This window comes from Monodelphis domestica, chromosome 3 (assembly GCF_027887165.1).
Source record: "Monodelphis domestica isolate mMonDom1 chromosome 3, mMonDom1.pri, whole genome shotgun sequence".
NCBI lineage: Eukaryota > Metazoa > Chordata > Mammalia > Didelphimorphia > Didelphidae > Monodelphis > Monodelphis domestica.
The window spans coordinates 7,488,521-7,513,527 of NC_077229.1; the positions used below are offsets into that span (position 1 = coordinate 7,488,521).

Here is a 25,007-nt window from a genome sequence, read left to right on the forward strand (position 1 = left end):
TTTGATAGTCTATATTTTCATCCTGAAATTTTTCTTTTTTCTTTGGATTTCTCTGATATTTTTAAAATTTCTCTTTCCAATTGATTCATATACCTCATACCTCAGCCATGCATCCCTAAGTGATCCTGTGTTTTTTCAATCACCCTCTTAATGGGGGAATGTAAAAAAATATCATTTTTTTAAATTGCAAAGTTTAAATTCCTTTTCAGAAAAAATTTTAAGTAAAAAAATATGCTACTTCCCTGAATCCAGAAACTGAACTGTTGGAGAAGATACTATGAAGAAGCCTCCAGACCACAAGCTGCACAAAAATGAACTTTGGGTGTAGTTGATTGAACATTTATTTGTATGTATACTTTAATGCCAAAGGGGACTGCCCCCTAACTGGGTTTTTGTCAATGCGTCCAGCAATTATTGGTTTTGTTTTTGTTTTTTCCTCTTATCCTCAAATTATTGTAATCTTTAAATTGATTGTGTTTTTATGATCCTTTGGGGAAGTCCTTCTTCCTAGAGGATCAAACTAGGGTATGTAAAAATGGGGACTTGAATCCAGGACTTCAATCCCCAGAAGTCCTTGCTCCACTGCCCCAGAATGCTTTGTAATCTCACTGTATTCTCAGCTGGGCTGAGAGCAAATTATGATATGAAGGGTCTCCACCATAGGTGGGGCCTCTTCTCTTCCTGTCTTCGCTGGCATGCAGGTGGTCTCATGAGCTGGCATGCAGATGGTCTCATGATGTGAGTGAAATTGAATTGGGCCTCTCAGCTCACCTCTCAGGTGCCTTTCTTACTTGTATTTTTCTTAAATTCTCAACCTTTAATAAACCTCTAAAAATATCATACTCCTTGTGGAGAGAAACTAATTTCTACCTGCCTCAGTTTCCCAAAATTTAATCTTTACAAGAGTGGCCAGAGGTCAATCCTCAGACTCTGTGCAGTCTTGTGGCGCACAGCCCTGTGTCCAGGTGTATTATTGCATTGAACCCCTTTCCCTTGATTAAAGAGTGATTTTGACTATTTAATAATTCTGTGTTTTTTCCCAGACAATTGTATATATATATATATATATGAAGCTGCTTGGGGAGGGGGTTTCTTCTACTCTTCAAAATGAGAGATTGATATTTCCTAGTAGAGGGCACTGTGTAATTGAAAATGTTACCCTAAAAACTACATTTCCCTGGAGCCCACTGACTTCTTGTCCTTCCATACTTCCTGTAGACAAGGGATAAATTCAATGGGTATTCACAGTCTGGGGCTTTGGCTTCCTGTCTCAAACGCGGTGGTAAGGGCAGGGAATTTTGAATAGGCTGATCAGCCGTAGGCAAGTGGTTGTGTTTTTTGGGCCCCTTCATTCCTTTATTTCTAATGATCATTTAAATAAAAATTTACAATGTAATATTTTAATTATTTGAGATTAATTCTAATTTTTACAGCACCATGATGGCACTATTTTTCTCTAGGAAGCTGCCAATCTAGGATGACTAGAACTAATCTATGCATGTTGAAGAATAATGCACAATTTCATCCCATACAATCCTACCTCAAATTTGCATTATTCCCCTTCCTGAAGGCCTCTCCCATGAAGCATTGTGTCTGCTGCAGTATCTTTCTGGGTCTCATCTTTTTTTTTTTATTTTTTTGCTGTCTTAAAATCATCATTGGGGACCCTTCTGGTCAGGATGGGGTTTCTGAACTACAATATGCATCCCCTCTACCCTTCTTGGAATCAGAATAATAAAGCAGGGGGTGGAGCAAGGTGTAAGTCCAAGATACAGACAATGATTATGACTGGAACAACATTGTCCTCCATCCATGGAGCAGGATTTGCCCCTGAATTAACTGATCTGATTCACATTCTTGTTTAGGGTTACCCACCAGAAAAGGGATTCCACACGGGCATCGATCTCATTGCTAGCCTTGAACTCATCCAGGATGCCTCTCGGCACCCCAATAAAGTACATTGAGGGGTCCGTTGACCCCAAAAGACATTTCTCTTCACCCGTGTCTTGCCTTAGTCCTGGGTCTGGTTTCAGATACATGATGGTGAAGGGAATGGCCATTTCCCAAAAGGCCAGTTCCCTGACTTCTCTCTGGTCTGGGATCCACACTACAGCCTCAGGGCATGCTGGGAATCTGTTGTGGGTGGTCTCAGCTTCCTGAAGGGTCTCTGGTGGGCCTTTTGGACCTTTGCTGCAGGAGAGGGGGAGGGGGCGGGTCGGTGCTCATTACTCTGGTAGCTGAGACTTTCTGCTCCCAAACTGCTGGGGCTGGGGCTGGGGCTGGGGCAATCCTGTGCGCATGTGCAGCAGGAGGGGTGTGGCTGGTGGTCCGCTAGGCTGAAAAAGTGTGGTGGGGGGAAGAGAGACAGGAGTGTGGGGTCCTGAGGGATCCTAGCGCCACCTCTTCAGGCGTTGGGAGCAGAGATCCATTGATCCTCCAGTCATTCAGTGTTTTATTAGGCCCCTGCTGTGTGCCAGGCTCTCCCTAGAGGCACTTTGCATGCTATGGAAGAGTCAGGCCAGGGCTGGAGGGGAAATGGGGGTGGGAAGGATTAGGCTGTAGCCCCCCCCCCCCAATTCCTGTACAGCCCCTCTCCCCCAAGAGCCCTAAACTTAGGAGCCTGGACAAAAGACTCCGTAACCCAGAATGCCTGTGTCATGACTCGTGTCAGCCAAAGCCCTCCACCATGGAAGACTTTCCCAGAATGCCTAGATGTTGAGGTTATTCAAGCTTTGCAAGTCTCAGCTAGGGGTAGGCACGAGGCTGTGTTTCTGAGACCTTTACTCGGTGAGAGGAGGAGGGGAGGGAGTCAATGGACTGAGGTGGGGATGTGCAGGGGGGCCCTGCGCACCCTGCTTGGTAGTTGAGACTTTCTCCTTCCAAAGTCCTGGGGAAGAAGCCCCGAGTGGAACCGTTCGCTCTAAGCGAGCCTTGGAGGTTGGGGCGATAGCATGTGCGCATGCGCCAGCAAGAGTCTCACTGCTCGCTCTGGGTGTGCTAGTTGAAAGTGTGTGTGTGGGGGGGGGGGGAGGGAGGTCTGAGTTGGTGTGTATGCAAAGGAGGGATCGTAGCGCCACCCCGTCAGGCCGTGTAGAGCTGCGCTCCGTTGATCTATCGGTCCCTGAATCAATAGACACTTATTAGGCACCTGCCGGGTGCCGGGCTCTGGCCTGAGGCGGTTTCGAGAGTAAGAAGCCGCGAGGCAGGGCTGGGGGGGAATTGGGGCTTGTAAAGGCAGAGATCCGGCAGGAGGACTCCATTTCCCAGAACGCCGAGGGTCTGACGTCACGCCAATCGAGGCCCTCTTGGGAACCTCTTGTGGGCAGTCTCAGGACCTGGAAGGATCACAGTTGTGCTTCTTGGGCCTTTTTTGTGGAAGCGATGGGGAGCGAGTGTCGGGGCGCAGGCGCAGGCGCGGACGGAGCTCCCCTCCCTGTCAGCTAAGAATTTCTGCTCTGGAACTCCTTCCAGACTCTTCAGCTTGGGTAGGGCTGTGTGTGGGGGCGCCCATGTGCAAAAGAGAGGCGGGGCTCGTGGGCCCCCTATAGTGTATGGGGGGCGGGGGAGGGGCGGCCTCCCTGCTTGTCTCCTACAGAGAAGATTAACGCGAAGGCCGGGGCGGCCCTGTCTGGAGCCGGAGCCACGGCAGGGCTCTGCCCTCCCCTAACCGAGAGAGAAGGAACCGCCAGCCCCGGAGCCAGGAGGAAGGGGGGGTGTTCAGTGACAGGAAGTGGTTGGGGCTGGTCCAGGCCCTTCCCCAGGGGGCCTCAGGGCTGAACAGGCCAAGGGAAGAAGCAGCCGACGTTGGAGGGGTTCCCTATGCCCACGTGCCATGGAAGGAGCCCTGATCTCGGGCACCGAAGAAATGCCAGCTCGCTCGCCCCTCCCCCACGTGATGCCCGTCTCCCCACCAGCCCCCCCTTTCCCCAGTAACCCCTCCCCCCAGGGCAGTTTCTGAATGGAGTGAAGCCAAGGATGGCGGCAGAGGGGGTGGGTGGTAGGCTTCTTTCTGGCCATTCTAAGGCCCTTCCCCAGCCTGAGGTTCCCTGTTACCCACCCTGTGGGGGAGAGTCTGCCCAGAGGCCAGGGAGGGGCCTGGGATCCCCTCTGAGCCCTCCCCCTTTCTCCTTCCTCACAGGCTCTAAAGAGGAAGTCTCCCAGCCTCAGGCTGCCACCCCGTAAAGGACCCCAGGGTGGCCCTGCAGAGAGCCCGCAGCCAGAGGAATGGCCCCCCGGACCCCGAGGCCCCCCTCCCAGGTGAGTGCAGCCCCTCCCCGGGCCAGGCTGGAATCCAGCAGAACTCAGAGCTGGGTCCCTGCCAGGCCTCCAGGGGTGCTGTCACTGCTTGTGCTCAGGGGGAGCTCCAGGGTCAGCCCTGGCTACCCCCCATCCACGTGTTCTGGGGTTTCCTGGCCTCGATAGCCTCTGCCTGGATGAGTTGCCCAAGTTCCAGCTAGACAGGCTTAGGCGCTGCCATTCCTTCCAACCCCCCCCACCCCTCCCTCAGTGGGGATGGGGGGTCCCCCAGCTCCAGGGATGGCCCAAGGACAGGCTCTGGTTCTGCCCTCCAGGCCCGGGGCTTGGGGATGTCAGTCAGGCCTGGTGGGGGGGGGAAGGCACTGGAAGGAGTTTGGGGGAGATCTGGTGAGGCACAGCCAGGAAAAGGAGCATTTTTTTAGCCCAAGGAAAGGGCTGGGCACTGTGGACAGGGCTGGAAGGGCTACTGAGAAGGGCTCCAGCCAAGCTCCATCTTCCAGGCCTGAGGACCTGCCATGGGCTGCTTCCTGGGTCAGGCAGTGCGTCAGCCTTCGCCAGGCCTTTGGGCCTTATTAGACAGTAAGAAGAAGTGGGGGAGGGCTGAGGTGGGGTGGGTGCTGCTGAGCACTTCCAGCACCTTGTTCTGTCCTCACAGCAAAGGCAGCTCCAGGGCAGGCCCTGAGCTTCTCCCCCACATTCCCTGCTGACAGCCCTTCCCATTAATTTCCCCACTTTGCCACATCCCCTCCAACATTCATTGCTTTCCTTTGCAGTCATGTTATCCAGTCTGCTAGGTGTGAGGTGATATCTCAGAGTTGTTTTGATTGCATGTCTCTGATTATAAGAGATTTAGAGCACTTTTTGGAAGAACAAAAGATCAAGGATATCAAGAAAAATAATGAAAAAAATGCAAAGGATGGAGGACTTGCAGTCCCAGATCTCGAACTATATTATAAAGCAGTGGTCATCAAAACAATTTGATACTGGCTAAGAGACAGAAAGGAGGGTCAGTGGAACAGACTTGGGGAAAATGACCTGAGCAAGACAGTCTATGACAAGTCCAAAGATCCCAGCTTTTGGGACAAAAATCCACTATTTGATAAAAAAAAAAAAACCGCTGGGAAAATTGGAAGACATTGTGGGAGAGATTAGGTTTGGACCAACACCTCACACCCTACACCAAGATAAACTCAGAATGGGTGAATTACTTGAATATAAAGAAGGAAACTCTAAGTAAATTAGGTGAATGCAGAATAGTATACTTGTCAGATCTTTGGGAAAGGAAAGATTTAAGACCAAGCAAGAGTTTTAAAAAATTACAAATTGGAAAATAATGATTTTGATTCCAGCAAATTAAAAAGTTTCTGTACAAACCAAACCAATGCAACCAAAGTTAGAAGGGAAGCAACAAATTGGGGAAAAAATCCTCATAACAAAAACCTCTGACAAAGGTCTCATTACTCAAATTTATAAACAACTAAATCAACTGTACAAAAAAAATCAAGCCATTCCCCAATTGATAAATGGGCAAAGGACAGGAATAGGCAATTTTCAGATAAATCAAAAGTATTAATAAGCACATGAAAAAGTGTTCTAAATCTCTTATAGTGATGCTTTAAGTGGCATACAGAATATTTGAAATGATGGGGGGTACAAAAAATATTGGATCTAAATAGGAAGAATACCAAACCTACAGTAAATGAGAGTATTCCCTTGATTTCCTCTCATTTCTTAAGCTATCACTGCTATTCCTACTACTCTCTCCTGTTATTACTGTCTCTAACCTGCTCTTAAGGACATACAGAACAAAGACAGCAGCTTTTAACAGTAGTGGGTTCTTTTGAACAAAATCACTGAAGTTGATGATAATCTGGTGCAATTTTATCTCCGTTCAAGGAGTATTTCTTTCTTAGACTTAACAACTGACTATGGATGTTTTTTGGCATATAGAAGAACTTGAGAAAGATAATGGAGTTTTGTAGTTTTATGCCATATGAGAGGGCATTTCAAAGAATTCTGCCCCAGATTTTAACTGTTAATCCTGACTTAATCAAGTGATTAATTAAGTGAAGTATTTGACCAAAACAGTTGTTTCATGTCTCAGAAATTTATTACAAACTTCATAGCTCAGTAACATAGATTGCTATAAGGTTTCTTTCCTGTTCTTTTAGATACTTATTTAGAAATTTATATAAAACATATTTCCAAACAGTGCTGGATCATCAAGCTAGCTTATGGTCTAAAAAAAAATTCTAAACTGTTAAGTCCTCAAATGAGTTTTTTTTTTCTTAAGAAAGTCAATTCCTTTGAATAGCTAGTTTACTTAACAATAATGTGAAATTCATAGACTTCTTTTGAGGTGTGAATCTTAGATTTATTCCACCCAGCTTAGTCTTTAGAATTTTAGCAACCAGGAATGTAGACACCCCCACTTTAGGTTTAAGTGTGGGGGAGGAAGGTCTATGACCCTCCTATGCTAACAAGTGACAAATCAAAAACAACTGACTGACCCCCTGGGCCATCCAAAACTAACTTTAAACCACCATTGGTAAATGTAAGACATAGGAAGTGACATAAAGAACTGCCTTTATATTTTGCATCACTTCCTGGGAGAGGGACTTGACCCTGGAACTCAACCATGGAGGAACACTAGCGTGAGACCTCAGATTGCTTCCCTTAGATGGTCACGTGGTGAGTGAGAAGGCTAACTCCCCTTTCCTTGGCTTTTCTGGAGGCACCAATCTATGGAAAGGTCCATCTCTTGGAGGAGGCCTTGGAACTCCTGCCTGGTTCAGCCCAGGCTGGGACAGCCATCCTTCCCTTTTTCCTCTCTCTCTGTCGCTTTCATTTTTTGATTTCTTTCTTCTATTGTAAATAAACCACCATAAAATTCCATTCTGAATTGAGTATTTCATTGGGACTTAGAATTTAAATCCCTGGCAACCAACTAAAAACATTCAGTCCAACCATAAAATTTACTGTTAACAGAGGTACTGAGGCAATTTGTATCAAATGAACAACTTTAATCTTCCTTCAAAAGCAAATGATTTCCAGCTCATGAAAAACAAACACTTGACACACTTGGAGAAGGTCCTGCAGAAATTTTCTCCTCTGAGAAGGAATAGAAAGAACCCGGGTACAGCCAGAGTCCACCCAACTCTGGTGGGGGCACAAGACCAGCCCTGTGGGCCTCTCTCTGTCACTGTGCTCTTGGCTCACTAGAAATTGTAAAGAAAAGGACAGGAACCACACTACACCCTGACAAGACAAGACTTCACACAAAATAGCCCACGAGAAATATCACTCTCCTGAGATGGGGCACAGCTCAGCTCAACGTGGGTCTTTAATGGGGAGTCAGAAAACAAAGAGCTCCCTAAAAGAAAAGCTGTTGAGCATCTCCAGAACTTCTTCCTGAGGGATCTCAGAATCCTGAATCCTTCCCTTAATCTCCTCACATTGACAAACTATAAAGAAATGTCCCGGCCATAATTCCGAGCTGAAGATCCAAACCTAATTGTGGTCAGTGACAGCTGGAGATGTCACCCCACCCAGCAAAGGTCCCATAGAGGCGTCCAGCACTGTGTTCTGTAGGTTTCTGACAGATAAGCAGCAGGTCATTAGCAAGGCAGAAGGTACGGAGGATGTTAAGGAACACGCAGTGTGTTTGGTAACAAAGGTTTGGAGCCTTTGACTCAAAGTCCCAACTTCAGGACCAGCTTCAGAGGAGAGAATTTCCCGAATCCTCCAGAACTTTCCTACCACTTGGGTCACAGGAACCTTTCTGGGCCACAATGGTTTGGGCAGCTTCTAGTTGGCCTCGGTCTTCAAAGGATCCAACAGGACCTGAACATGCCCAGTTTGCTTTCCTGGGATCTCCTCAGGGCAGCTGTAGACTCCCCAGTCCCAGTGAGCCCAGCTGCTCTGCTTGGCTCTCAGCTTCCCTAGATAACTGCCCAGACCTAAAGCTTTTATTCTTCCCACAGAAAGTCTTTAGTATCATTCATTGCTGTAATACGCTGATAACCCACCAAACTGCATCCCTCCCGATACTGTGGCCGGCATTCTATTATACTTGATATCTTGTACACGATTAATGGAATAATTGGGTCTAACTCTTTAACTGTCCTTGCAGTTACTTATCCAAAGGATTCTATGTGATCCCTTGTTTCATGATCAGTAATATAAAGGCAATAAAACAATTTTCCTTTCAATATGAATAAGATAAATTGTAGGAAGTCAAACAAAAGGTGGGTCAATAAAGGTTTCTTGCAGAAGATGAGATTTCAGGCCAGACCTGAAGGAATCCAGTGCACTGAGGAGGCAGAGACTAGTGTGGACAGTAGTGAAAGCTGGGGAGGAGGGAGAGGAGTCCTGGAACAAGGTCAGGAGATGGAGAGTCTTCTGTGAGGAACTAGAAAGAGCCCAGTGTCACTGGATTCCTAGAGTAGGGAAGGGAATGAGGGGGAGGAAAGAAGAGTGAGGGGGAAGTTCTCAGGGTGATCAGCCTTGTAGGTGGCTGCCCAAGTGGAATATCAAGCCCTGGGGTGGTTTAGATGCCTGGGAAGAGTCTAGGCTGAAGAGGGCTCATTGTGGTGGCTGTGGAATTCTGGATAATAGAGGCAGAGCTCGGGTGGAGAGGCAAGCAGGGTGCTATTGGAGGGCATCAGGACTTCAGAGGTAGGGCAGAGAGTACTACCAGGAACAGTCCAGAATAGAGGAATTACAAGCAAGAAGCTGTCTGCTCTCCTTGGAACTGAGGTCTCCGCATTCTTCCCTTTGAGTCCAGAGTTCTCTGCTTTCCTTTGGACCTGAATTCTTTCTGCCTCCTGCTTCTAAGTATTTCTGAATGAGAACCTTTTGCTGTCCCTGCTAGTGGTGGTGGCTGCCCTTTCCACTGGGCTTCATCTTTACTGTTTGAACTCTTTGAATGTCCTTTAACTATATCAAGAGCAATTCTCCCTTCCAGACCTGACTCCAGGGGCTGCTTTCTGCCCCTGCTACTATTGTGGGAGAGTAAGGTTTGTTGTATGAGAGGGAATGCTGGTTCTGGCCCAAAGAACTATACCTCAGACATGTTCCTCTGAAGACATGATGGTGTTAATTGAAGGATATTCTATATAGTGCTACCATGGGGATGGACAAAGCCCTTTCAGACCTGGATGGGTGTAGAGGACTGTGGAGTAGCCCTTATAAAGTTTCTGGTTTCTAGAGTGTTATTGAGGATCTGGGGAATTGTGTCTTCTTATTCTTGGAAACTCTCAGCCTTTCCTCAGACTGTTCTTCCCCGGGTTGTCCCAGGGGCATTCCAGGCTGAACAATAGGGAATGGATAGTTTGATAGGTACGGCACTGAATAAGCAAATTAATTTAGGTAGGATTGTGATTTTTATTAAATTAGCTCATCCTACCCATTTTTCATTTAGATTTTGGAGTGTGTCAACTGACCACATTAAATCACCAGTCAATGAATTATTTAAAAGGAAGACATTTTACCTCCTGAGAATTCCAATCATTGCATTGTCAGTAGCTTTCTTATGAATTAGCTTAATTGCCAAAATATTATTTTTTAAAGAGATGGAACACCCCTTCTGTTCCTCCTCATACTTATTCTTCTTTCCATGTCGCTAAATGTAAAATGACCGAATATATTCCAGTAATAAATGGCATTTATCATAAAACAAAGAAAGAAGGTTTTGGCTATGGCTCATCATACCCACTTGTTCCCCAAACTCAATTTAACATGAGAGAACGCTAATTTCCTTAGCTAGAATCAGAGTCTGATCCCATATAAGGTCTATGGAATCCTCTTTATGGTTTCATCTACATAAGAGTATTTCAACCTTTTAGGAAATTAAGTAGAGAACTCTTTTTTCTTTGTTTTTTCCTCATTAATCACTGGTATATTTCCCTCCTAGAGTACACAGTACATGCTACCTTCTCAGAGACTCTTCAAAAAAAATTCTCATCAGATTAGCTCTGATCCTTGTGATAAGGAGTTTCAGATCACCTTCTTTCTTTCTCTTCCATAGAATCTCATACTTCACTCAGGGAGCACTTCCCATCTCCCTGATTCTCCAGGGAAAAGCATTTCATAGTAAGATACATCTCCAGGTTTTACACTTCACTATATGATTTTCTAGAGAGACACAAAGTACCTTTGTCAATATTCCATTGGTCTTTGAATGACAGGTCTACAGTGCTGGCTCTGAAAGTCTTTCAGGTTAGGAGTTTGGGTAATTCTCTTGTGTGCTTCAGTTTCCCCCAGTCAGTGGATCAGGGCTGTCTGTACCAGATGAATTCTGAGCTCTAAATCTTGTGACTTTTGTTGGTTTAGGGGTCAATAACATTCAAGGATGTGGCTGTGGACTTCACCCAGGAGGAGTGGTGCCTATTGGACCATTCTCAGAAAGAGCTGTACCTGGAGGTCATGCTGGAGAATGTGCAGAATCTACTCTCTGTGGGTAAGGACCATTTCCTGTGTTAACTCTGAATCTGCCATTAAGAGAATGTGTTTATTCTAAGCCAGATGTACAGGATTTGGAGCCTTTGTCAGTGATTAAAAAAGCAGAAGTGCTGATCTCTGCCCAGGGATCTACTTGTGCCTGCTTTTCATAAAAAGTAAAATAAAATAAAAGAAATAAAAAAGACTTTGAGTTATGTTATAGGTAGGTGGGACTTTCCTTTCTTGCCTTTAAAATTGTTTCTTGGGGGCAGCTGGGTAGCTCAGTGGATTGAGAGCCAGGCCTAGAGATGGGAAGTCCTGGGTTCAAATCTGGCCTCAGACACTTCCCAGCTGTGTGACCCTGGGCAAGTCACTTGACCCCCATTGCCTAGCCCTTACCACTCTTCTGCCTTGGAGCACAGTATTGACTTCAAGACGGAAGGTAAGGGTTTAAAAATTTTTTTTTGTTTCTCCTCTGTTTTGGGTAGCTTCAGGTGTAAACTTAAACCAGTGTTACAGATTTCTATTCCTGAAGCTAATCTCAGAAGTCATCTAGTCCAGCCTCTAATTAGACCTGAAATTTGAGTGCAAATCCTCTGTTTATAGCCCGGCCCCTTTTCCTTGAAGATGGGCATAGAAAGGAACCCTCTACATGCCAACACAGCGCCTTCCCCCTTTGGGCTGGGTCTGGTCTTTAGGAAGGATTTCTTGTTATTAAGTATTAATGGGAGAGGCAAAGCCAAGAAGGCATTGTAGCTGAAGCAAAAGCAGGTCCTGCCCTGAGAATGTCAAAGCAACCTTAAAAAGTGCTCTTTGATGACTAGAGTCACAGAATGAATATGGGTAAGAGCAAGATGCTCTTCTGAGGAAAACAACTTGAAAGTTAGGCAGAAAGGGTCTATTTTGAGGGATAAGGTGGGGTAACTGAATTTAAAACTGCATGCAGAGGAATGCAGACAATCCATCCCACAACTACTGTTCTAAGTTCTGAGCCTGGTCACAAGCCAAATTTGAGACTCCAGGAACCTTCTGAAGCCTACATTATTAGCTCCTCCTATGCCAACCCCTTTGAATACAAAGGCTTGGCACAGGTTGACTGAGGTCCCAAAGTCTCTTGGCCAGTTCAAGTCTCTGGTAAATTAGCCCCAGGGAAAAGTAGCTTCTACTTCTCAGACCTGAAAGCCATGAGTAGTCTCTAGAGGTGACTAAATCAGCAACTTTGAGAGGGCTAAGCCCACTGGCAATGGTACCACCTTGGAAGAAATGCAAGTTGCAGAAAAACACAACTATAGCTGAGAGGAGCAGCAAGGAAAACCTCAAGTTTAGGAGAATGCCCCTCTGTCATTAGAACTAAGATAGAAGTCAAAGTGGGGGGGAGGGGGGGAGTCTGGGAACATGAGCAAACAGCAAAAGAAACATCTATCTATAGAAAATTTCTATTGAGGCAAAGAAGACTAGGCTCAGACTGAGGTGGGGATTGGGATACAAAAGCCTCTACATACAAGACTTCAAAAAATAATGAGAATTGGTCTCAAGTCCTAGAAGAGTTCAAAGGGGATTTCAAAAATGAAATGAGAGAACTTGAAGGAAAATCAGGAAAAGGAATGCAAAAAGAAAATGAATGCTGAAAAAGCAAAATTGGTCATGACAAAAGAAGCAAAAAACTCCAATTAAGAAAAGAGTACCAGGGGGCAGCTGGGTGGCTCAGTGGATTGAGAGCCAGGCTTAGACATGGGAGGTCCTAGGTTCAAATCTGGCCTCAAACACATCCCAGCTGAGTGATCCTGGGCAAGTCACTTGACCCCCATTGCCTAGCCCTTACCACTCTTCTGCCTTGGAGCCAATACACAGTATTGACTCCAAGGCGAAAGGTAAGGGTTTAAAAAAAATGAAAAAAAAAAAGAACAAAAAAGAAAAGAGTACCAGAAAAATTAAAATTGACCAAATGGAAAAGGAAAATCAAAAAGTCATGGGGAAAAAATCATTCTTTAAAAATTAGAATTGGGCATGTAGAAGTAAAATACTTCTTTAGATATCAAGAAACAAAACAAAATCAAAAGAATTTTAAAAATAAAGGAAAATATGAAATATCTGTCTGAAAAGCAATTGACTTCAAAAATAGATTGAGGAAAGACGATCTTAAGATTTATTAGATTATATTTTTAAAAGCCTATATGTTCTATTACAAGAAATTATCAAAGAAAATTGCCTTGATTTTCTTTGAATCCTAGGTTAAAAGAGAAATTTTAAAGAATCCACAGATCACCTCCTGCAATAAATCCCCAAATGACAACTCCCAGGAATATTATAGCCAAATTGAAGAAATCCCATGCTAAGGAAAAAGTATTACATTAAGCTAGTAGCATTTCAAATATCATGGAAACCAGGTGTTGATTACATTGAATTTTGGAGCTTCTACATAAAAAAGGATCTAAATGCTTCAAATATGATACTCTGGAAGGCAAAAAAAAGGAGTTTACAATCATGAATCATCCATCCATCAAGACTTGACTATATTCTTTCAGGTAGAAAAATAATTATTTAATAACAAAGGGGATGTCCAAGCACTCCTGATGAAAAGGGCAGAGCAAAACATAAAAGTTGATATGAAGCATACAAAGCTAAATAAGAAAGAGAAAATTTATAGGACTCAGTAAAGTCAAATTGTTTCTATGGCTAGTGGAAAAATGATATTTGTAAGTCTTAAAATTATTTTCCTCATCATAGTAGTTAGATGTATACATATCAAATAAAGAGCCATGTGAAGAAAAAGTCTTACAGTGGAGGGGACAATGAAGGTGGTGACATGCAATCCAGTAAAACATTCTCTTTGGGAATAACAGACTTGTTGGGGTATAAAATCTTATCTTACTCTATAGAGCTATAGAAGGAGAATAAGAAAGATAGTGAGGGAAGTCAATAATTTAAGGAAAGTGGAATAGGAGGAGTGATTAAAAGGCCTATTGAGAAATCGGAGGAGAATAAGAAAGGTGGTGGTTAAAGATTAAAATTGGAGTTTTTGACTCAATAAGAGAGTTATAAAGTAATATGGTCACTGATTTTAAAATATTATACCTTAAGTCAAAAGTTTAGCAGCTTTTTTTTTTCCAAAGGGATGGAAAGAGTGAAAGTGGGAAATAGAGACAGATTGTTAACAAGCTTACTAGCCCTAAGAGCTTCTCTGGTGAAGTCTGGTTCAGCACCCCAGCAGGAAGCTTCTTCAGGTATTAATCTCCATGTGGAGTCTTCAGTCAGAAGTTCACCAGCACAGCCTCCTCTACAGACCGGGCCACTTGCCCAACAAGCTGACAGGATTGAGGGAAAGAGTCTCTTCCAAAGCCAAGGCAGGAATCTCTGGAACCAATCACTCCAAGTGCCAGGAAAAGAATGGTCTAAGGCCCCTGCTAGTTTCTTCTTTTATGCTCCTTTTCCACATCATTTCCTGTCTCTTCCCTCTTCATAGAAACCAATTCCAGTCTTTGAATTTGCTTAATTATACCCAGGGCTGGGCAGTCCCCTTGGACTTGAGGGTTTTTGACTTGAGAACTCTCTTACTTAAGTGTTAAGTATGGGTGCTTTGAGTTCTTGATTGATTGAGTTAAAGGTTGTTGATGGATTTCATCAAAATATACAAAGAGGTAATTCTATCTTCACAGTTGGTAAGCAGGGAAATAATACAAGGGAGGGAAAATGGGGGAGTGATTAAAAGGGAATTATGTGGATATTGTTAAGGAGAAGCAAGGAGAGCCAGAATCCTATGGGATGATGGAAAGACTAGAGTGACAGTTTGGACAGCAAGGGATTATGGGAAGAACTATTGGCTGAGGGAGAATTTTGAGGAGAGCTTTTTCTTCTCCCTGGGGACTGAGAGTTGGAGAGATCAGTCTGGGTATCTGAAGGGAAATCCTGAAGTCACTGGAGAAGTTCCTGGTTCCTGTCTTATTTCCCATTAGCTGTCTTCATCAAAGAAAATATTTCTGCTCATTCCTTCATTTTATTACAAAGAATCCCAAGCCCAGAGAGAAGGGCTGGAGTAGACTCTCTCAAAACTCAGAACCTAGCCTTTTTGATTTCTCTGGGACTCTCTTTGACTTCCTTGAACTGTTTGTAGAGATTTAGTTTAAGATATATTAAGTTAGTGAACAATAAGAGAGTAGTCAGTTGGGAAAGGGGGCTGAGGCACTGAGGCCTCGAGCCTTAGCCCTTGAATCCAGCTGCTGTGAAAAATATATTTTATAAGGACATCCTCTCCCACCTTCCTTCTCCCATTTTCCTTCAACCTTACTCAAACCCATATCTTCAATAAATTATTAATTATTGTCAAATTGGGTTTGGCTTATCACTACTACAAGATGACGGTTGGGAAATTGGGGACAGAGCTCAAAACTTGGATTTCAGTCCCTTTCTGTGGCAAGACCAATCCAGGTCTGTCACACATTCTCCATCTCATTTACAACTTCACTTATTACCATCTCTGTATTCCCATTCACCTTGAATCCCTCTTTTAATCCTATACTTTCACCTTTCATTCCCAACATTCCACTTTCATTCTTAATTTGGAGTTCTGGGGAGCAGATTCTAATTATATATGAATTCGCCAATAAAATGGAAGTAGATAGCAGAGTGGATTAAAAACATGGATCCTCTGAGATGTTTTTTACAAGAGATATATTTGACAGCAGATTCTAATTATATAATCAGTAACCAGCCCTTGATCCAAGCTGCAGTGTCCAGTGAAGCCCCCTCCAAGACTCTCCCCAATCATAGAACTATCTCCAGTAGACAATCACTTCAGACTATCTTCTCAAAGACAATCTCCAATGAGGGATTTCCAGAGTTTGTTTTTATGGTGACTTCTTGTCCCTACCCCTCTTGACAGGGGCCAATCACAGTTTCCAAATTATCTAGCATTGCCCAGGGGGCAGTGTCTGTGGGATCAACATCCCACAACAAGTGAGGGGGGCTTTTTCTCACCTTCTGAAGGTTAAATTCTCATCAAAAAAGATTCACATGGGGAAGCTGGGTAGCTCAGTGTATTGAGTGTCAGGCCTAGAGATGGGAGGTCCTAGGTTCAAATATGACCCCAGCTGTGTAACCTTGGGCAACTCACTTAAGCCCCATTGCCTACCCTTACCACTCTTTTGCCTTGGAACCAATACACAATATTGATTCCAAGACTGAAGGTAAGGGTCAAAAAAAAAAAAAAGATTTAGAGCTTAGGGTGTGAATTTTCTAAATCTCAACTGAAGGTCAAGTTCTCATCAAAAAGATTCACAGTTACGGGTGAAATTTCTATTTCTCACCTTCTAGAGAGGTGAATACTCATCAAAACATATTCCTGGGTGATTGAGGTATGAGTTCTCATTTGCTGGCTAATTGAGTTGAAAGGATGTCAATTCTCTAATTGGTTCGTGAACTCTTCCTCCTAGCTGAAGTAGGGGTACTGTTTTAGTGGGGTGGTTTGGGGGATGGATGAATTCTGCCCAAATGGACCCAGTAGCACCAGGAGCACCACCATATCTTAGAGGAGTAGCTGCTACAGCCTTACTAGTGACAAAAACTAGTTGATCTAGTATTGGGATGCCCATTAACAATTATGTGCCCACATGAGGTAGAAGCATTATTGCTAAGACAGAGAACACAGGCATTTTCTGATCAGCGAATTACAAGATATGAAATAACCTTGTTAAATAGCGAAAACATTACCTTGAAACACTGTACAACTCTTAACCCTGCCACCTTGCTTCCAGATTTACCAACTTCAGGAGAACCATTACACAGTTGTGAAACACTAGTGTCCATGGCAGAAAAGCCTTGAGATAATCTCTTGGACACTCCCTTATTTACTGATGGTTCTTCTTTCATGAGGGATGGCATACACTACAGTGGAGCTGCTGTAGTCACAGAATTGGCCACTGATTGGTCAGCTTCACTGCCCTCTAAAATTGGCGATCAAGGAGCAGAACTTATAGCTCTGAAGCATGCCTGTATAATTGCCAAGGATAAAAAGGCAATGATTTATATGGATTCTAGATATGCATTTGGCATTTGTCACTCAGTAGGGATGCTATGGCTCCAGAAAGGATATTTAACCTTAGCTGGAAAATCTATAGCTAATGCAGAAATTATTAATGAAGTTCTTTCTGCTCTCCAGCTGCCTGAAGCCCTAGCTGTAGTTCATTGCTCTGCCCATACAGGTGGCACTGACCTTGTCTCTAAGGGAAATAATTGAGCAGATGCCTCTGCAAAGCTAGCAGCCTGAAATAATTTTAACATTAACAACCACTGATGATTTAAATTTATCACTTTCCTCTAATGTAAAGGAAGTGGAACAAGGGAAGCAAAAATTCAAAACAAAACAGATTAATGGAGTATGGGTGTCATCTGAAGGAAAACCCCTTCTCCCTAGAAGTTTCTATCACCAAATTTGCCAATCTATTCATAAAAATGGTCACTTTGGCACCCAGGGCATCGTGGACTCTGTTAAGAGAGTATGGATAGCCCCTGGTATAAGTGCTATAGCCTCTAAAGTGTGTACAGCCTGCTCTACCTGCCAAGCATATAACCAACATGCCTTTCGTAGCAAAGCCTTTGGTGGGCTTCCTGGCTTACACACCTTTTGAGCACCTACAGATAGATTTCATAACAATGCCAAAGGCTGGACATTATAAATTCTGTCTAGTCATAGTAGATCAATTGACCAGATGGCTGGAAGCATTTCCTGCAGCCCGAGCCACAGCGGCTTTTGTTGCTAAGGTGTTTTAAAAAGAAGTTATTCCTCGCTTTGGCCTGCCAGCAGGTGTTGATTCAGATAGAGGAAGTCATTTTACTGATTCTGTCCTAAATCAGATATATTCTTGCTTGGGGATAACTCCCAAATTTTATGTACCATTTGATCCCCAGAGCTCAGGCCAAGTTGAAAGAATGAACAGAGAACTTAAAACTACGTTTGGCAAATTATGCACTGAAACCCATTTAAAATGGCCTGAAATTATCCCTCTGGCCCTATTTTATCTTAGAAGCAGGCCTAGAGGAGACCTATACATCTCACCATTTGAGATGCTTTTTGGACATCCACCTATACAGGCTGAGCCTTTCTCCCTTGCATATACATCAATACATCACTATTAGGGGGAGATACTACTATTGTTCCCTATATACAGGAATTACAGCACATACTGTGTGTACTCCATGAATCCGGAGCTGCAGTACAAGCCGGACCACAAGACTTTTCACTTCATGATTTGAACCCAGGAGACAAAGTGTATATTAAGAATTTCCAGCATACTGGAGCAACTCAGCCTTCCTGGGAAGGTCCATTCCAGATATTGTTAATTATTCCAACATCTATAAAGATTGGAGAGAAAGACGCTTGGATTCATTGCTCACATGTAAAGAGAGTATCTTCTGTTGAGACTGATTGACTATCCTGTCACATGAATTGGAGATAATAATCCATTGACAAGTGGATACTGTTAAATTCCTGATTTTTTCCCCTTATTTTTTTATTATTGCTTATCTTTTCTTTTGATTAGAATATTTGATTTCCCCCCCCTTTTCCTCACTTCTTGTACTAAAGGTACATACAATTAATATTTTTTCTGCAGTAATATAAGTTTTATATGTATACTTGCTATAATATCAATGCATACCCCAAAGCTTTTAACTATGGGAACCTGCCATTTATTGATAAAATGTTATGGGACTGTGATTAATGTTTGTGTCTGATCACAGACTTAACCTGAATATAACCTGAATAGTGCCAAAAAGAGGACACAGGAAAAACTAGTGTGAGACTGCAGGTTGCGACGCTTGACTTATGTTAAGTCGTAGGACTTCCTTGTATCTACACTCTTTGTAAAGTACTCAGACAAGTACCAAAATTTGACTATCATCCTAACTCCCTATATCCCTGAGAATGACAAAAATCAGACCAGGGAATGACTCTTCCCTATCAAAATAGAATTCTAGTTCATTTCCTTCTTATAGTATGGCAACTTCCTGTAGTCTTGGCTGCAAATGGGTAAGTGAAATATTACTGCATTCTGTCCTACAGACTTGTGGGATAGAAATTACTTTAAATTGGACCTGTACAAGGGCCTATTTTATGAATTTATTCATGCTTACTCAACATTTTATATGCATAGATTTTGGTATTTTGATTCTGATTTTGAAATTTTTTTTCTCCCCAAAGTTTAACTTTCTTCCATTTTTTTTCTCCCTTCATATTTTTTGTTTTGTTTCTGTTGTTTTTAAATTCTTTTAATAATTGACTCATACACCCTCATAGTTCAACAATGCATCCTGAGCTGAACTGGATGTTTTTTAACACCCACTTAAGGGGGGATTATATTTTAATAAAATCCAAGATTTTGAAATTTTTTGTTTGAGAAATATCTTCAAAGAAGAAGCTTGCTAACTCCTAAATCCAGAGAACGAACTGTTGCAGAAAGATGCCAGAAAACCTACAGTACATCAAGAAGATCAAGAATGAACTTTGGGTGTGGTTGATTGAACTGAAATTTGATTGAATATTTATTGTAAATGTACACTTTTATGCCAAATGGGACTGCCCCTAATTTGGCTTTTTTGTCAATGAGCCCAGCAAAACATTGGTTTTTCCTTCTCTCTTTTCTAATCCTCCCTAACTATTGTAATTTCATAGCTGGTATGTTTACAAGACCCATCGGAGAGACTAGTCTTCCTCGGGCCTCAGGGGTAATTGTGAATTTTAAAACTATTCCACCCTACTTAGACCATACTTTAGAAGATCTGATTTAGCTATTTCCTGATTAGTAACAATGGAGATACTTGGTTTAACAGAATCAGGTCTTGAGAACTCTACATTGCTCCACCCTACTTAGTTTTAACAAGGTCAGGAATGTCTGCACCCATACTCAAGGAGTAAGTATCTGAGAAGATGGTCTTCAACAGATATGTGCAGAAACAGCTGACAGACCCCTGGGCTGTCCTAAGTCAAGCTAAGCTATCATTGGTACAGATGAGATGCAGAAAAGTGAAATAAAACCATCTATATAAGGCACATCACTTCCTCTCTTCTCTCTCTTTCCCCGGAGAGGCGACTGGCTGGCAGTGTGCTAAGTGTTCCGACATCTTGGTGTGGTGGCAGCTATTTGTCTGGGTTTGGCAGTGAGTTTGTTCTTGGGCTGATTCAGGTTTAGGCATCTTGGCTGAGCCCTCTTGGAGTTCAGGCTGATTCCTTCCTCCTTTACTCTCCAAAACCTTACCTTCCTAGAGCCCCTGGTCTTCTTCCTGGCACTAGCCAGGCGGGAGAAATCCTACAGCCTTTCCTTCTTAATTTCTTTCCACTATATCAATTAAATCACCATAAATTTCCAGCTGACTTGGTTATATATATATTTTTTATATTTGGGATATCCATGGAGACCAAGTAATTAACATAGTTTAGGTCACAATATTAATATTAAAATTATCCTTTACCCAATCACTGCAGAGAGGTGTTTTAGGATCACCAAGTTCTTCAAGGAAATATAGCACACAACAAAGCATGCAGGATAGGAAATAGGACTAAGCACTCAGGATAAGCAGCCACACTCCCCAAATACCTCCAGAGAGAGACCACCAGACCCAACAGTCTCTAAGTCACAGCTTAACCCTTCCTGCAAAATTCCAGAATAGTTTCCTTTTTCGCCTCATGCTACTGTGTCCTCTGAAAAACCTACGAAACTTACCACTTCCTTACCATAGTACTTATGTTCTTGTTAACCAAAATGTTAACTTCACCTAGGCAAAGAGAATGAATGATTCCCTTTTTAGAAGTGTAAACTCAGAATAGGAAAAGAGAACCAAGAATTTCCTTTCGCAATTCACCTGGTGATCATTTGGGTGACTAATCTCTCCCAGAGATCATTTTAACATAAATCAGAAAATACAATAGATACAACCCTACAACCCTTCCTGGTTGAGAAGTAATTAATCTCTGCCTGTATTAAGCAGGCCTGGAGCAAAACATTTAGGTTGATAGGATAGATAACTTCTTTATCTTCCTCACATATTTCTTCTTTGTTGCTTTTTCTCTATTTATAAATATTTGTAAATAAATTTCTGACTCAAAATATAATAAATATCGGTGATCACATAATTTTAAAAAATAAAGGGATCAGAGACAAACTTTATCTCCAAAATGTAATGATGTAATGTGAGAAATATAGTGTGATGCTAGGAATTGGAGTTCTGGGGAGCAGATTCTAATTATACAAGAAAAACAAGTAGAGATATAGAGAGTAAGGTAAGTGGATCATTTCCATAACAATATGGAAATAAAAAAAAACATTTTAAGTATAAAACTAAAGCTTACAGCCCCTCATTTTGCCTAGTCTAGCAAATTTATCCTCATTCCTCTTTTCCTCAAATCAGAGGCTATATGATAAGAATGGAAGAAGGGAATAAGCATTTGCAAATACCTGCTGTTTGACCTCTACTGAGTAAAGGAATTCATAATTATCACTAATTTCATAACATCCCTGTGAGTTTGATAGTCTTGTTGTCCTCAATTCATAGTTGAAGTAAACTGAGGTGAATTAACTTGCCCAGAGACACTTGCAGACCATTTCTTTGAGGTTTGATTAAATTTGTTTTTCTGACTCCAAGTTCTGATCTCTTACCCCCTTCAATACCAGCTGCCTTTAATTTCTAGATATTGTACAAATGTCTATCCTTCTATTACAAGAGGTAAATAAAGATGGAATTTTCTGATTGCAAATGGTTTTCCATGATCTCTGCCCTCCTATAAATATGTCATTTTGTAGTCCTTACTTGCATGCTAGCTTTCCTTTAAATGGACCATATTTTTTTATTTTTCTCTCCTGATCCCTTCCCTTCTTTTTTATGCCCAGGGTTACGAATTCCTAGAGAAAATTTTATCTCCAGCTTTCAGCAAGGGAAAGCACAATGGCTACTAGAGCAAGAAGACCCAAGACGCTCCTGTTCAGGTGAGTTCAAAGCAGATGTATTAGGTCTGTTATTCCAAAAGACTTTTATCTGTTGTGATAAAGGGAGTGGTATACTTCGGGACTGGCAGACCAATGCTGAATCATGCTGTTCATTTCCTAAGAAGTGGATGATAGACTCAGTATATGGTATGAGACATAATTTATGGTAGGTTGTAAAATTAAATGAATCTTTATTATGTGAGCCCTTAATGGCATACAATCTTTGCATCTTTAGAGAAAAGTAAACTCATATTCCATTTTAAATATTATTGCCTGAGAGTTGAAAAGAAACGAAGTTGTTTCCCTGCTTAGCATACAAAATTTACCTAGACTGACCATAATGCGATAATGTGATAATGCATCCAAAATAACGAAAGCAGAATACTGGAAGGTTATCTGAGATTCACAAAATTATACGAATAATGCAGTAGTCACTTTTAGGAAAGATAGAAAGGGCAATGGAGAAAGACTATCCAGTACTGCAGACAAAGCATGCTTGTGCACAGGGTTTGAGTAACTCATGACATGACTTGCAAAGTATGAAGAGAATGTTGGGCCTGTCTGTGTCACAGGTACTTTGTTAGGTTTCATTGTAGTATATGTGAAAGTCTTTCTAAAATCATCCATTTTGCAGATATGACCAAATGGTCTATCCAAAAAGTAGTTCTGCTTGTTTCAGTTTGAAAAGTCCCTTTTTCCTGGGGAAACAATAAAAATCAGTTTACTTTCTACCATCAGAGGAAAGCACTTAAATTGCTCTGTGTGTGTGTGTGTGCGCGCGTGTGCGCTCTTTTGGAAACTTCCCTGTTTATATCATTATTTGTTTTCTTCAGAGGCAGAGACTAATTTTGAAGTGAAGGAGTTGTCCACAAGGTTGAGGCTTATGGATGGATCTGGCCGTGAAGGAAATATGAATGAGGCTTCCCATGACTTCATTTTGAGAGATATTTGTGACTCTACTATCAAGGTAAATCAAAATGCAATGAGTGACTATGAATTTGAGGAAATTGCAGAGAAATTCAACCAACATTCAGCCCTAACACAATATATGAAACGGAACTCAGGAAATGACTATTGTCAGGATAGTGAATATAGGAAACACTTTCTTGAAAAAGTAGTTGTTCAGTCACCTGAGACACCTGAAATGCCCATATATCAAGGTAATGTAGGAGGAATGGCCTTGGGCTGTAGTTCAGTCCTCAGTAGACATCCAAAAAGTAAACGTGTTGAGATGGTTTGTGTGAGTGATGAAGGTGGGAGATCCTTCAGTGAGAATTCTCAGCTTGCTGCACATCTGGGAATCCATACTGGAGAGAAACCTTATGAATGTAAACAATGTGGAAAGGTTTTTACAAACAGCAAATATTTTACGAAGCATCAGAGCATACACACAGGAGAGAAATCTTGTGAATGTAAACAGTGTGGAAAGGCTTTCACAAAGATGAGCAAACTTGCTGCACATCAGAGAATCCACACTGGAGAGAAACCTTATCAATGTAAACAATGTGGAAAGGCTTTCACAGTGAGGAATCATCTTACCAGACATCAGAGAATCCACACTGGAGAGAAACCTTATGAATGTAAACACTGTGGACAGGCTTTCACATGGAGGGACTCTCTTACTGCACATCAGAGCATCCATACTGGAGCAAAACCTTATGAATGTAAACAGTGTGGAAAGGCTTTCACACAGAGGTACAATCTTTCTACACATCAGAGAATCCACACTGGAGAGAAACCTTATGAATGTAAACATTGTGGAAAAGCTTTCACATGGAGGGACTCTCTTGCTGCTCATCAGAGCGTCCATACTGGAGTGAAACCTTTTGTATGTAAACAGTGTGGAAAGGCTTTCACACAGAGGTGCAATCTTTCTACACATCAGAGAATCCACACTGGAGAGAAACCTTATGAATGTAAACACTGTGGAAAGACTTTTACATGGAGTGCTTCTCTTGCTAAGCATCAGAGCATCCACACTGGAGAGAAACCTTTTGAATGTAAACAATGTGGAAAGGCATTCACACAGAGGGACCATTTAACCCGACATCAGAGAATCCATACTGAAGAGAAACCTTATGAATGTAAACAGTTTGGAAATGCTTTCACACAGAAGGACACTCTTGCTGCACATCAGTGGATCCACACTGGAGAGAAACTTTATTTTATTGGATATGTAGTAGATTCTTTGCTAATTGGGTAAGCAATGATGAAATTTTTTGATTGGGAATAAGTGGATAAGAGAGAGGAGTTGAGTGAAAGGTATTTCTTTAACTCAGAGTAGAATCTGTCCTGATCTAGGAAGTTTTTCCAAGGAGCTTGTTCTAAGAGTTGGAGAAGATCTGGTGAAAACTCTTGAAAAATATACTAGCAGACAAGAGAATAGTGATACTCCAGTACCTCTATTTCACCAGTGGTGGCAGGAGAGAGCAAAGGATGAATTTCATCTGAGCAGCAGGAAAGAAATCTGTCTTATTCCTTTCTGTTTGTTTAATTAATATTTCAGTTTAAGATATAGTCAATTAGTTTTGGGGAATAGATTAGTAAGAGTAGTTTTAAGTTAGGCTTGTGAATTCAAGCAAGAAGAAAGTCTCATGAGAGACATTTGTGGGTTGTTAGCTAGTATTGATTAGATTTAGGGAAATATATTTCCTCAACTTTCCAGTTACAGTATCTCCAATTTCCTTTTCCTACCACTGTTTCTATATAAGTAAATACAAATAAATAATTTTTTTATGCAAGATTTATCTCTAGTCAAGTCTCTTCAACTACTGGTCCACCCAACTCTTAGCAACCAATTCCCAATAACTAAATCTATTTATAGTCTATTAACAGGCTATTATATCTACAATCAATAACTGATCTAAACTCAAAATAATAGATAAAAATCATCCTTTATTCTCCAGCTTGCATTAATTAATATTAGTAATCTTTGATTGGCAACTTCCTATAGAAAATTCATGAAAGTTTGGTGCCCTTCAGAAAAGAGGTACTAGTTTCTCCTTTTGAAGAGAGGAGAAATCCCCCTCCCCAGTATCTTTGTATATATACATGAATATACACCTTCAATTTACTCTTTTCTAATGTGGCCAAAACCTCCCCTTTTTAAAAATTATTGTGGATTAAGTGGTTAGATTCTGATTGTGTGAAGAAAGGAGTGGATTGGGTCACGAGGATAGAATGGCAGCAGGAAAAAGGCAGCAATAGAGTCAAAAAATCAGGGGATGGGTCACAGCAGATGTCCCCTGCACTGCACCCTGGAGTGCCCATCTGGGAAGCCCAGGCAAAATAAAAAGTCACAGTTGGATCCTGGGATGATGTGTGAGTGTTAGTGGG

General features: G+C 42.0%; 1 protein-coding gene across 4 annotated transcripts; it reads left to right on the forward strand.

Annotated features, from left to right (window-relative positions):
• Positions 1-2,580: 2,580 nt before the first annotated feature.
• On the forward strand, positions 2,581-24,412 carry LOC107652147 (zinc finger protein 383-like). 4 transcript variants are annotated; one of them, XM_056820470.1, is made up of 5 exons: positions 2,581-2,787; positions 4,139-4,257; positions 10,591-10,717; positions 21,576-21,671; positions 22,505-24,412. In XM_056820470.1, the coding sequence occupies exons 2-5, from the start codon at positions 4,225-4,227 to the stop codon at positions 23,872-23,874; spliced, it is 1,626 nt and encodes a 541-aa protein (XP_056676448.1). In that variant the 5' UTR covers positions 2,581-2,787; positions 4,139-4,224; the 3' UTR covers positions 23,875-24,412. The 4 variants fall into 4 exon arrangements, with proteins under 4 accessions (XP_056676448.1, XP_016288485.2, XP_056676447.1 ...); XM_016432999.2 differs by lacking the exon at positions 2,581-2,787 and adding an exon at positions 2,851-3,485; XM_056820469.1 differs by lacking the exon at positions 2,581-2,787 and adding an exon at positions 3,536-3,990.
• The last annotated feature ends 595 nt before the right edge of the window (positions 24,413-25,007 follow it).

Excerpts from the sequence above, each read along its gene's own strand:
- LOC107652147 (XM_056820470.1), top strand. The coding sequence starts at position 4,225 with ATGGCCCCCCGGACCCCGAGGCCCCCCTCCCAG. Across the intron at positions 4,258-10,590 it reads CCCCGAGGCCCCCCTCCCAG|GGGTCAATAACATTCAAGGA; the intron begins GTGAGTGCAGCC and ends TTGTTGGTTTAG. Across the intron at positions 10,718-21,575 it reads GCAGAATCTACTCTCTGTGG|GGTTACGAATTCCTAGAGAA; the intron begins GTAAGGACCATT and ends TTTTATGCCCAG.